The following is a 13,575-nucleotide window of genomic DNA, read 5'->3' as shown; positions in this document are numbered from 1 at the left end:
TTGAACTTCACTATCAATCACTAACAACATGTAGTGACTGCCAGCAGTCCATAAAATTTTACCAGCCCTGGTTGTATCTTTAAAATACGTTTCTTTGGCATTACAAAAGACAGTCATAGAACCATATGGATTTTAACAAAAATAAATGTATGTTTTTATTATACACACACAGGCACACACAAAATTTTCCCATAACTGTTACTTTTTCTGTCTACAGAATGCCTTCAAGAAGTTTCCCTCTGAACTCTTGAGCTACAAGCAGTGACAGTGAGTGAGAAAGATGACAGCATCCAGAATATAAATGAAGTGCCTGTATACTAAGACCTCATGCAACAAACTGTACCATTGATCTTGGCTGTGCTCATGAATAAATTGCCAGGTTCGTGAAAGCTCAGCCAAATATATATGTAACATGTCTCAAGCTGGAATATCCAGACCCCAAGCGCTCCTCCTTCATTCCATTTCACTTCTCCTCAGAAGAGGACAGAGGGAAATAATGAAAAATGAGCCACTCACCTTCAAATTTCTGCTGCTTAATGTATTTTTAAGCAGTATAGTTTAATCCTTTTTTAAAAAAAAATACTGCAACAGAAAGACATATCAGAAGAAACTCCACCCACCAAACTATTATGAAATCAATCATTTATTTAGCTATTCTTAGGAGACATTCAAATGACCTTCTGGAGTGAAAAAAGCCAACACTATAAATGAATTACAAATAATTTTTATGACAATTGAGCACAGGTAGGATAATGTTGATTCAAATGTCCAACCTGAGTTGAGAGGTTTATTGTGTTTTGTTTAGTGAACTTCATTCCGTCTATCACTGAATAGCAAGTACCTGCCTCACAGTATGTCCCCGACACACATGCTATGAAGCCATAAATACTGTAATGTGCAAAGCCACACTGCTCTACTAGTAGGGTTGCCAACAGTCCCTTATTACAAGGGACATGGCTTATTTTTTCATCTGTGTTCAAGGTCGGGAGTTGCTGAGTGCTGCAAAAAGCATCAAGAAATACCCCTGGCAAATGTAGGTGAGTGCTGCTTGTTATTATTATTAATAATTATGATAATGCTAATAATATCAGGAGAAGGGGTGGAGCCGGGGTACTAAGAAAAGAGTCCCTTATTTTTTAAATACAGTGTTGGCAACCCTAACTGCTAGAATACTAAGATGTCTCTCTCTCTCTCTCTCTCTCTCTCTCTCTCTCTCTAGGCCAGGTAAGAGAGGGTCAAGTTTTTAGAGTAATTGCTCCATAGGGGGCAGGAGACAGCAAAATAAAATCAATAACCCTAGAAGCTGATTGTTTACATGATCTTCCAGTACAACAAATGAACCCGTAAATGATAGCTGAAATGGCTAGGCGATGCTACAAGCTGCTGAGGTATCACACTGAGCTCTGATAATGAGCAGCCTTTATTACAAAAGGCAGATTAGATCACAGATTTTAAAAAAATCCTCAGGTCCTTTCCAGCCTTTGTTGATTTTTGCCAGCTTCAGGAGATAGAACAGGTGATTTTGTAAAGGCTTTTGCAAGACACAGCTATAAAGAGTGGAAGAAGCAAAAACTCCTGCCTCACTGCTTAGAATAATGCATATTAGTTGCATGAATCCTATAGATCTTTCAATACTTTATGGACCACAGAACACCCACAGCTTGACCACTCCATAGACGATATTACAGGGCTAGATTGTCTCTAGGACACAGTACGGGGTGGCATGTAGCTTGGTCCACCCAGGAACATCCCAGGGAAAGAACTGTGGCTAAGGGATCAATGATTCCCTCCCTGCTTTCCCTCTTTCTCCAAGAGTTCAATCATTTCCTGCTGGCCTGTATCAGTGGTGAATTCTAATTCCCTTTCCCTTTGCTAGCTCATCCATGCTCGCTGGAGTAGAGGATGTGGAGCCTAGGCTCCCCATATTTTTCACCCCTGCCCAAGGGAGTAAGTGGGTGAGTGGCCCTGCTTACTCCTATGCCCGAAGGTTCAGAGAGCCAATGTATGTCACAATCCAGCCCACAGTCCAGAAACTGTAAAAGTGACAGCAGCCTGGTGCATACCCCCTGTCACCCCAGCAGGGCTCATAGTCAGTCCATTAACGTAGTTCACTGAATCACCAGCTGTGCTCTCCCACAGTCCTCTTGGCACTCCAGTGGCAAAGGTAATGCAGATATTAGTTCTACAACACATAGAGGGTCTTCCGTGTGACTTTTCTGCAGCCTGGCTACCCTCTGCATGAGAACCACAACAGCTCCATTCTGTTGTGAGCCTTCTGTGGTCTCTTAGCATATGGGAGGGTTTCTCTTACAGCAAACTTCTGCTTATAGTGAGATTGTTATGTGGGGGGGGGGAAATATTTTTCTGAGCACATTCCTCTGTGCTGTATAAGATGTGTGGGGCTGAATCATGACATAAGTAGATTCATGAATTAAACATAGCAAACAGACAAAAGAGCATTCTCAGAGCTAAATTTAAACTTTCAAACCACATTAATAACACTAAACCATCTCTCAGGGTAGATGCAGACTGGAATAAAATGTCAAGAGTTTCATTCACCGAGCTGCTTGTTCCACTCCAATCCTGGGATGAATGTTAAGAACAGAACAGCGTTTTTCTTCCTCTTCTAAATTACAGAGTTGGCTTCTCTCTGTGACTTCCTTTAAAACGGAACTGTTGTAGTTGTCACAAGCGGAACCATGGGTTGTCAGAGACTGACTGCTTACTCAGTGTCTTTCACTTATCAGACTCACAATGAAGAGGAAACCTAAAGAGTTAAATATTGTACCACTGAGCTTTCAGGAAATTCCAGATGATCCCAGGGCCTGATCCACTTAAGTCATCAGTGTCCTTTCATAGAATCACAGAATATCAGGGTTGGAAGGGACCTCAGGAGGTCATCTAGTCCAACCCCCTGCTCAAAGCAGGATCAACCCCAACTAAATCATTTCATTGGGAACTGGATCAGGTCCACATACAGAAGCCAATGGGATGTCTGAAAACAACTGATCTCTGCAGCAGGAGCTCGTTCAAAGCTGAATTTTGGAGGTGGATGGGGAAGAAGTAGGTGACAACTAGTGCTTGAACGTCTGATGGATACTGAGCCCAAAAAATGGACCCAATCCTGGCATTTTGCATGTGTAAAGAAAGCAGAATTTAGTCTTTTAAGATTTGGTCTTGAAGATTTTGTTTTCATTTCATGCTGATGGCCACTAAAGGAAAAGTAAGAGAAAGAAAAACCTTGTGAAGGAAGGCCAGCAATAAAAGAAGCTAAGCAGTCAGGAAGCACGAGAACCATGTGTTGTCAGAAACAGAGGCAAGGATGGTCAGGCCTATTGGCTGGATTAGTGGCAGTTATGCCTCGTGGTTGAAGTGGTGGCAGTTGGGCCTAGAGGTTAGAGCCAAGAGTCAGAGCTGGAATCAGGAGTCAAGATGAGAGTTGGAACGAGTCAAGAGTATGGCTGAGAGTTAGTCTGGAGCAGAACTAGGGACAAAACAGGAGCAAGAGCAGAACTGGAACAGGCTGAAGCCTGAGGAGTCTGTCACCACCATCAGGCAGAGAAGAGTTCCAGCTCATGAAGCAACATTGAACAGACTTAGTGGCTATTTGTTTTGAGAGGTTTATATACCTGATCTGAGAGTCAGCAGACCAGCTTCTGGCTTGTGGACTGACTGGGCCTAACACAGGTGTGACATTACGCCCCATAGTCTTCATAGAAATATGGTTATGATATGAATATGGTATAACTAAGATATACTTTATGCAAGATGGCTCATGTAAGGTATCATTGGAAAGGTTCTGATTTACTGAATGGGATGATCCAATTTGTATGCATGTATTATTTCTGTATCTGAAGCATAGGCGCTGATTCCGTGGGTGCTCCGAGGCCTCGGATCACCCACAGGGAAAAATTAGTGGGTGCTCTGCATTCACTGGCAGCCAAGCTCCCTGCCCTGCCTCACCTCACCTTCTCCTCTGCCTCCTCCCCTGAGCGCTCCGCGTCTCCACTCCTCTGCCTACCTCCCAGGGCTTGCTGCCGCCAAACAGCTGTAGCAAGCTCCAGGAGGGAGGGGGAGGAGAGAGAGCATTGTGCACTCAGGGGAGGAAGTGGGGAAGAGGTGGGGATTTGGGGAAGGGGTTGGAATAGGGGCAGGGAGGGGGCGAAGTTGGGGCAGGGACTTGGGGGAAAGGGGACGAATGGGGACACGAGGGGCGGGGCAGGGGTGTTAGAATGGAGTCGGGGTGGGGCCAGGAGCAGAGGGGTGGGTCGAGCACACACGTTGGCGCCTGTGATCTGAAGTTAGGAATATTGACTATGTAACAATTACAACTGTGTGTGTACTTAGGGGAACGCCCACCAGACAGTAGGCAATCATCCTGAATGAGCCATTTAGGAAGGACAATAGAACTCTGAAGATACTAATCTCCCACCTTCCTGAAGAGTTTCCTGGGATGCTACATTGACATCACAAGGTCAGATGATGTCACCTGATGCAAAATACCACCTTGGACACTGCTAGTACTTTTCACCTGTAGGGGGATGGGATCAAACAAAGGTTTCCTGCCTTAGGTAAATTCTTTTTAAGGCTGGAGAGAGGGTTAATCTGGACTCTCCTCCATTGCCTACCCAATAAGAAAGACTGCTGAAAGTATCTGAGGGGAAAGGCAGAGGTGAATCCAGACTGAGACAGGTGTCCACTCTGTAAGAAGAAATAACTGTAACTCTAAGCTACAGAAACTCTGCATCCTGCCTAATTCGACATTTAGGGTGTGAAATTACATTTTGTAACCTGTTTCTTTAGTGAATCAATCGTAGTTTGTGTGTTTTGTTTTATTTGCTTAGTAATCTGCTTTGTTCTGTTTGCTATCAGTTATAATCACTCAAAATCTGTCTTTTGTGGTTAATAAACTGATTTCTTGTTTATAACATAACCCAGTTTGTTCAATCCATATCTGGAAAGAGACAGGGGATGAGGTAATATGTTTTACTGGACCAATTTCTGTTGGTGAGAGAGAGAAGCTTTCAAGCTACACAAAGCTCTGAGTATACACTTAGTATTTCCTGTCAGACTGTTTAAATATGAATATTATAGTAAATGAAACAATGAATTCCACGCTACTGTAGCTCTTTCGGGTAAAGTTGATCACTAATGACTAATTTGGCTCCTGAACCACTGAGGTCTGAGTATCACTGATCTAAAGCATGGACCAAAATAAGCATATTACACCAATATTCTGGTCACTGCATTTGCTTCCAGTTACCGTATGTATGGATTTGAAGATTGCACTTTTTACGGTTACAGGGTGAGTGGTGCCTTACACTCCTTTGCCGTCTCTCTTGAGTGCACTCTTCAGATGACAGCTTGTGCTATCTTTGCCCTTCTATAGGTGGAACCCCATGGTACACCCACTCAGACTAGTTTCCTGAGATGCAGGCCCTCTATTTTCCAAACATGTGAACATGACAGGTTCAGCTATATTTGGCACCTGCAAAAAACTTCCCTCCTGGAGCCTGTGACCAGTGGCTGATTAAAGTGGCTCAAAACAGCTTCTTCAAAATAAACACGTTATTTATCCACCCAAAGGTACCCAGCAATCAGAAAAAAAAGAGTTAAAAAATAAACGCCTATACAGCTCTTATCTTACCTCAACTTTATCTCCCCCCCCCCGCAAGTTTAAGTAGGGTTACACTTCACCCAGTTACATCCCTCCTGCCCCCAGTATGGGAGGTGCAGATTGGCCTGCTACAGCTTCTGCCTCTCCCAAAGTCTCCCCTCAAACATCTGCTGAAAGTTCACCCTCCCTTTCTCAGGGTGGGGGAGGGGAAGAGGGGTCCTCTTTTAACCATGTAGTCTCCTTCTGATTTCTAGGCTCCCAGCCTCAACAACAGTTGTGCAGCTTCTGTTGGAGCCTAGAAATTGAATCCTCACATGATGATAGCTCACCTATTTTCTTTCAAGGTGTTGTTCCTTATCTAGGCTATCGTGCTGACATCTTGCTTGTTTTCCCAACAGCCCACCATTAAACTGAACCAATACATCCACACATTCCAACAACCCAATGCTGCTATACATTGACTATCTTAATAGATCACATATTCCTAAAACTATTACAGATCAACCCCATGATTTCCACAGCAATGTAGGGACCATATTCGTCACTTACTTCCATCAGAATACATCAATTGACTTCACTGGAGTAACTATTGGGATTTAGGACCTGGTTCACAGCCTAGTGAAGTCAACGGGAACTTTCCATTGATTTCAGTGGGTGTTTGATTAAGTCCTTGCACCATTGTCTATAAAACCCCAATTAGTCAAAGCTCCTCTTTTACTCTCAGTCTTTAGGTTCCTTAAGATTCTCTTTATCTAAATGCAAAGTAGCTGGCTGATCCATCCTAAAGATGAAAGTGTTTTGTGTGTTATCCCATTTGCTTAAAAACTTTGAAATAGGCTGTCTATGGGTATCAGGAACATTAGTGCCACTAACTCTGCATTTAACCTGTGGAGATGATAACAGTCATTCAGAGTTAGCGGATTTTATTCTGTAAAGCTCTGTGTAGCCCAGCTGCGGGGGGAGGCACAGATAGCTTTTTGACACCTTCACACTGGCTGTGGATTTGTTTAGCCCCTGGGGCAACTTAGAGAAGCCTCAGCCAAGAAGGTGCTTGTTCATCAGGAGACCACTGGTGTGCAGCCACACTCTAGCTATGTCCCTAACCCCACTATTCTGGGGTTAGCAGGTAGGGGGTGGCATAGAGTTGGTTATGCTGTCTCAACACCACTCAAAACTTTCACTATGCAAGGGAATCCCCAACTGGCTGTTAGGGAGTATTTCCACCTGCTTTGTGCTGTCAGAGCAACATAAAGTAGAGAGAATGAGAGTTATGATCTGACTAAACAGTCTATTGCATTATACTGCAAAACATTCTCCTGCCCAAAATGCACACAATGGGATAGTAAAAAGTTGGGGGAAATGGAAGAATAACAAGAGATAGTGTTGGATATGGCTCAATTGATAAAAATATTCATTTATTTTTAGACCAAAAGGTTTGTAAGGAGTCAAGGAAATCAAAGAGAACCAAAGATCAACTCTGCCTCTTGTCTGAATGAAAGACGATCTGTTCTTATTTTTTTACTTGTGGCTGTTACTACAGTATAATCATCCCAGACTATATTTCTCAGATGGGAATTTCCCTTCACATGATTTATGTTCAGTCATAAATGGAATCTGTAGTGGTCAGATTCAGATTTATTTGGAAACTGGCTTTTGTATATGACCTACAAAAATGCCACTTGGGAGCCTAAACTGTGCATTCTATGACAAGCAGATAATTAATGGGTGTTCCATGTGGACTTCCCTGGAACTAGGAGTTTAACAACTCCTTCAGTGTTCTGTCCACGTATGTCATCCATCTGGCAAAGTGATATCCATCTCACATGACAATCCTCTCAAGTTATTTGAATTCGCCTTAAGTACTCACTATGGTCACGATTCTCCAAACCTATCCTTTTTCACAAAGTAATTCTCTCTCACATGAATAATCCCATTGAATTAAAAACAAACCTAACACAAGCCAATCTGGGAAAAAGCAGATTTAACTACAAAAGCACCACAGGGCCAAAGTCAGGATTAGTGATGGAAGAGTGCGCAATCTGATGAATGGTGTAAATGATGCCACTTGAATGGTGCAAGGAAGCAGTGGGACGCAGCACCACCGGCACTGTGACACAGCAGTGCGTAAGCAGGGATACGAGTTGCAATCTGAGCATTTCAAGGGCATTTTTGCTCTGTACACTCCAGTGACTCCAACAAAAAAACATTTGAAGCTGTGTGCTAATGACAGACTGAAGGTGGTCAGTATCTGCAAAGTTATAACATGTCCTGAAAATACATTTCATACAGTTTTAATACTATACCAAAGACATATTCTTAATTACACCATGCTGTGCCTGCTCAGAGTTCCCTAGTGCATACTGATGTTTGAAACAGGACTACAGCAACACACCCTAAGGAACTTTTATTGTGTGCCAGCACGGTCCACACGGCAACGTGCAACATGCTGGTGTGCACTAGAATGTACACTCCAGCTGGTGCACACAAACGCACCATGTAGACAAGTTCTAAGGGAGCTTTCTTTGCATGTCTCTCTGTTCAGGGGCCTCTGCCGTAACTAAACACAATGCAGCAGGATCCAGATGACATTTCAGTTTTAACACTGTAAATTGCTTTGATTTTGCTCAGTTTAAGCAAAAACCTTTATTCTATTTTAGCAAAGCCTGTGTGTTGATATGTTGTTCTAATTTTTTCTCCCAAATCAGTAGGTGTTAACAAAAAAGTCATGAAAACCTCACAATTTACTAAGCTAAGTGCAGAGTTTGGAAGTGCTAAGAATACATCATGTGAAATGCATACTGAATCAAATCTTTACATCTTCAGCACTGTAACAGCAACATAGCTTGCAATCAGTACTGTTCCCTGCTGAACAAATAGACGGTTAATATTGTAGCAACATCTGCATGACTTAAATGCATTTATCAGCTTTTTCATTGGACTGCTGTAAGCTTCTATGGATCCAACTGATACCTGTCATGCAAAACTTATCATAGTGCTGTTTGTTTATTGTAATACTGGAAAGAAGTGGAAATTTGAGTAATTTATAACAGAATAAAAAAAAATTCCTACTGGTTTAAATGATGAAGTAAAATAAAAAATCCAAAACATTCTTCTTAAATATTAACAATTTATCTCATTTATATGTACCATAAATTCAATCAAAATTAGACAAATCCAAAATGATTGTAATTTAGTTAATAGATTAGTAGGCCAGAAGGGACAACTGGATTATCAAGTCTGACGTCCCATATGACACCGGCCATAGAATTTTACCCAGTTACTCCTGTATTGGGTTAATTAACTTGGGTTTGACTAAAGCATATCTTCCAGAAAGGCATCCAGTCTGTAGTTGGAGACTTTTCTCTTAGGTACTTACATAGTTTCCTGCAGGGGTGAAAGAACAGGGAGAGGCAGGGGGCCATGCAGCATCACTTTTAAAAAGTGGGAGGGTTATGCCCTTCTACTGTTGACCAGCTGTAAGGGCAAGCAAGGTGGGGGGGGGAATGACTGGGGAATGGTGTCTTGGGGGGGAAGAGGTGGTGTGGGGCCTCGGGGGAAGAGGCAGTACAAGGGGGTGTGTGTGCGGAAGGAAGGAAGGGGCGGCACAGAAGGTTTGGATTTTTATTGCCCCCCCCCCCCCCCTTTTAGGGAGCTTTCATCGCTCCTGGTTTCCTGTGATGGAGCACTCCTCCACCCCAATCAGAAGACCAACGAGCTCCTCTGGGCTCAATTGGTACTAAATAGGCACACCTGCAGAGCCAGCTGGAGGACACAAGCTAAAAAAGGAGAGCTGGTCACAGGAAGGGGCAGCAACTAGAAGGAGAGTGGCTATGCCTCAGAAATAGCTGACTCTTGCCATAAAGCTGCCGAGAAAGAAACAGTTGACAAGCCTCCACTGCTCAAAAGGACTTAACAGACCCAGGACAAGCTGATCATCATGGAGCAGGAGTCAAAGATAAATCCTGACCTAGGTCCAGCTGTGCCAGACTGCCATAAACAAACCAGACCTTAATAGGAAACTCAAGAGACCAAATGCCCCCTCAAGTAGAAGAGTCTCACACCTGAAAACATGGAGTTAGGTTCCCAAGGAGGGAAAGGACTTTGGAAGGAAAAGAGACTCAAACTGCATGGGTGTGATCTCAGAGAAAGGCCCAGCTTATCACACTCCCATTTCTGGGGTATTGGAGTGCCTCACAGTCTTTAATGTATTTGTCCTCACAACCTCTGTGAAGTAGGGAAGTGCTATAATCCCATTTTACAGATAAGGAACTGAGGCACAGACAGACTAAGTAACTTGTCCAAAGCCACACAGGAAGTCTGTGATGGAACAGAGAATTGAACTTGGGTCTCCCAACTCTCAGGCTAGCACCCTGATCAGCAGGTTATCCTTCCTCTCTTCAAGAAATGGAGAATCCATAACTTCCAGCCATTGGTCTTATGGTCCCTTTCACTGCCAGATTAAAGCGCTCTTTTTTTTCCCCTGCAAAGGTAATGATGCACCGTAGTTACTGTTCAATCAATTGGAGCCATGGACTGAATTCAGCCCTTGCTAAGGGCTATTTGGAATACGACTTGCAAATAAATTGTCTGACAAATGTAGCTCTTTCTTCAATTTGCAAATCAGACCTGACTTCTGCAAAGTTATTCATTAGTATTCAGACAATAGTTCATATGAAGAAATTTGAACCTATGGGTTGCTTATGCTCTAATCATTTTGGCTTTTAGTGGTGCATGATTGTTGTGTGATACTGTTTCTACTCCATGACTGGATGACTGATGTTTTATAAACAGGAAAATACTTTTATTTGCATGCACATGCAGGTATCTGTGTGAAGAAAAAAAAAATCATTCCCCAAACATTCGTGTGAATAAAAACTGCCTTGGAATTGGTGAAAAATAAAGGACAGAAACTAGTTCAAATTGAACTGCTGATCAGAATTTGAATGAATGCTGACAAACTAGCACAGCTCCATTTGACTACAATGGGAGTTGCATTTGTTTTCAGTGGGGTTGAATTTGGTCCATGAATTCTAAATGAGCCAGTGGATGACTTCAATTAATAGAATGACATAATAAAAATTAAAAGATTTATAAAGTAGGCCCTTTGCCTCCTGTATTATACTCAAGCTACAGCACCACTGACCAGAGTCACACTGTCAAGAGCTTGAGAAACAAAAATCTGACCTTCAGGACTTTAACATTTGATAAAGTAACAAATGAAATAATATCACATCAGTCAACAGAATGTTTAAACTGACAACCAGAGCATGGCTACTGCAATATCAATCTCCAAAAGCAATATATGCATTCCAATAACTCTGTTGGTTTTATGCTAAATTTATACTGTAAGCAACTATTGGGCTTGAAAACTGCAAATTAAAATGCCAAATTGGAAAGAGGGGAGAAATCTTTAAAATACGGCTAACTCTAGTAATTGCTGCATAATATGTAGGCCTACAATTCTGATCTATTTCAAATTAATGCACTTATCAAAAATGTGAAATGCTTGGATAGTTTTAAATTGCTACATGCGGCACATGCCCAGAACTGCTATTTTAGTTCTCTAATGGGTTTTAATTAAAAGTATTTTCACTCTAAGCCAAGGAAAGGCTTGTCCACAACATAACAATCCATCCCTCAGTTTATTGACACTAAATGTTATTTAGATGAAAATCAGATGAGCCATGAAGTTTATTTTGACCTATTCCATAGGGCATCTTGCGAAGAAAGAGAACCATAGGAAAGTGGAAACTTCATTATAATGTTAATTCAGCTCAGTGTTAGATTAGTGCCTGCAGCATTAATGTATAGTAGGTGTGTTGCCTCAGTATGGGAAATTATTGGGCCTCTATCAAAAACTTTTTAGACCCTTTCCAGGCACTCAAGAAATCATGGTAATATGCATGACATAAAAAACAAAAATAAAATAAAATAAAATAGACGATAGTGTCCATCATATCTTTATTTTTGTCCCTCTGGTAGAACTATGTCTCCTCACCAGCTGGTCACATCCTTCACTTTTGTGTGTGGACGTAACTGGCAGCTTAGGGATTACAAAGATGTTAGCAACAATAAACTGTTCTAGTGTAGACAAGGACTAAGAGATGTAACCATGCCTGGCCAACAAAAAAAATGTCCTTTTGAGTGGCATAAACCAATTCCTTCCACACACGGAGAAAAAAAAAGCCTATTATGCCTAAATTCTGTTTCCTAGTCACCAGTGATTATGGATTGTGTAAAGGATAGCTGAATGTAAGCCCACATTGCATATTTTAGGTATTTCTGCTCCAAGTCTATCTATCTATTGAACTTTTACATCACTGTAGTATCTGAGTGCCTCACAATCTTTTCGTGTATTTATCCAGCCCTGTGAGTTAGCAAAGTGCTATTATCTCCATTTTACATTTGGGGAACCAAGGCACAGAGATGCTAAGTGACTTGTCCCAGGTCACACAGGAAGTCTGTGGCAGAGTACAGACTTCAACCCAAGTCCTTTAAGTCCTAGGCTACAGCCCTAACCACTCAATCACCCATCCAAGTCACTCAATCATCCATCCAAGTCACATCCATCTCTGCATGATAAAACTACAGCTAGCTTCAAGCACTGAGAATCTTTGTAATCCTGTTAGCATAATGGCTGATAGATATATGTGAAAACCATAAATTTAACTTAATGGATGATGGGTGTGTTACCACTTTGCCTCCAAGTATGTTCTGTCCCTTTGTGGCAATGCCCCCCATTACTCCTCAATATGCTAATTCACATTGTGAGGAAATGTCACTGGCTGCTCCATGCGGAGATGATCTGCCAAATGCCTGAGTGGCAGCTCTGAGTGGAAGAACTTTGGTTCCCAGATCAGGATTAGACTAGACATCAGCCAAGCTTGCAAAGCCCTACCAAAGCTTTGAAATCACAACAGCAGAATTTCTTTGGGTCTGCTTAGTGCCTGTTGATAACACATCACTGGCTATATTTAACAGATTAATGAAAATCTACAAACCTAACCCAAACCCTGTATGTAAGGAAGTGTCACCTTAGTCAGCTTAGTGTTCAGTCTGAAAAGCACAGAGTTTGAGTCTGAAATCATGTGTCAGCCTTATCAACTCGGAGCTCAACATATTTTACCTTCAAGTTTTTGAATATTTCAAAGTTTTAACATGCTGAAATCCTTATTAGGCCAAAACTACTGACACAATAAGCCATACTCTAAATCAAGTAGAAAAGAATGCCTGACAAGCATATATGCATTCTGAATCTCTAGATGAGAACAGCATTGAATTGCTGTATAATATCCAGTCAGCACCTCTAAGCTCTTCCAAATTAAGCACCGTATAAGAACCCTGAAATGCTCTGGTAATTTTAAATTGATATACATTGCTCATGCTCAGAAACAGCTTGTTTGTTTTGATTACATTTTTAATGAAACTTATTTTAGCATTATTTACTTCTGGGCAAAATATATTTAATGAATATAAATAGGGGGTAAAAATCTTGAAGCAAATGGCCACCATAGTTTAGTTACTAAGGACTGAGGCTGGCACAGGAAGAAGAAATGATAAGAATAGCAGATGGGTTGGTTTTCAGGACCAGTTTTGGGTATGTACAATATGAAACTAGCCCTAAAACGGGTTTCTCTGACATTCTGACATCCAGTTATCATAATTTTTTGCTGCTGCTTTTGGTGTCAGCCTCAGCTGTGCTGACTAAAAGTCTTGAACAGAACCATCTCCAGTCAGACGACAGAGGCAGAAAACTTACGAATTTACTGCTCCCCAACTTATTCAGCTAGGAGGTATTCAAAAGCCTCTGTTTTTCTTTAAAACATCCAAGTAATTTAAATGGGAAAAAAATGTTAAACCAACATTAAAGTTTCACACTTAGGGTGGGAGTTTCTTAAATGCTTAGTGTTGGCCTAATTTTCATCCCATAGAAATTACTGAGAGTTATATCACTGACT

The 13,575-nt window shown here is 41.6% G+C and overlaps 1 protein-coding gene across 1 annotated transcript in view; it reads right to left on the bottom strand.

The window, feature by feature from the left end:
• GALNT18 (polypeptide N-acetylgalactosaminyltransferase 18) overlaps window positions 1-13,575 on the bottom strand; it is a 420,371-nt gene that overhangs the window by 63,845 nt on the left and 342,951 nt on the right. Inside the window, exon 11 of the mRNA XM_034769997.1 lies at window positions 1,023-1,044. Coding sequence (XP_034625888.1) covers window positions 1,023-1,044 — 22 coding nt within the window. The remainder of the gene's footprint in view (window positions 1-1,022; window positions 1,045-13,575) is intronic.

This window comes from Trachemys scripta, chromosome 4, assembly GCF_013100865.1.
Source record: "Trachemys scripta elegans isolate TJP31775 chromosome 4, CAS_Tse_1.0, whole genome shotgun sequence".
NCBI classification, from domain to species: Eukaryota; Metazoa; Chordata; order Testudines; family Emydidae; genus Trachemys; species Trachemys scripta.
This window is presented reverse-complemented; position numbering and strand designations above follow the sequence as displayed.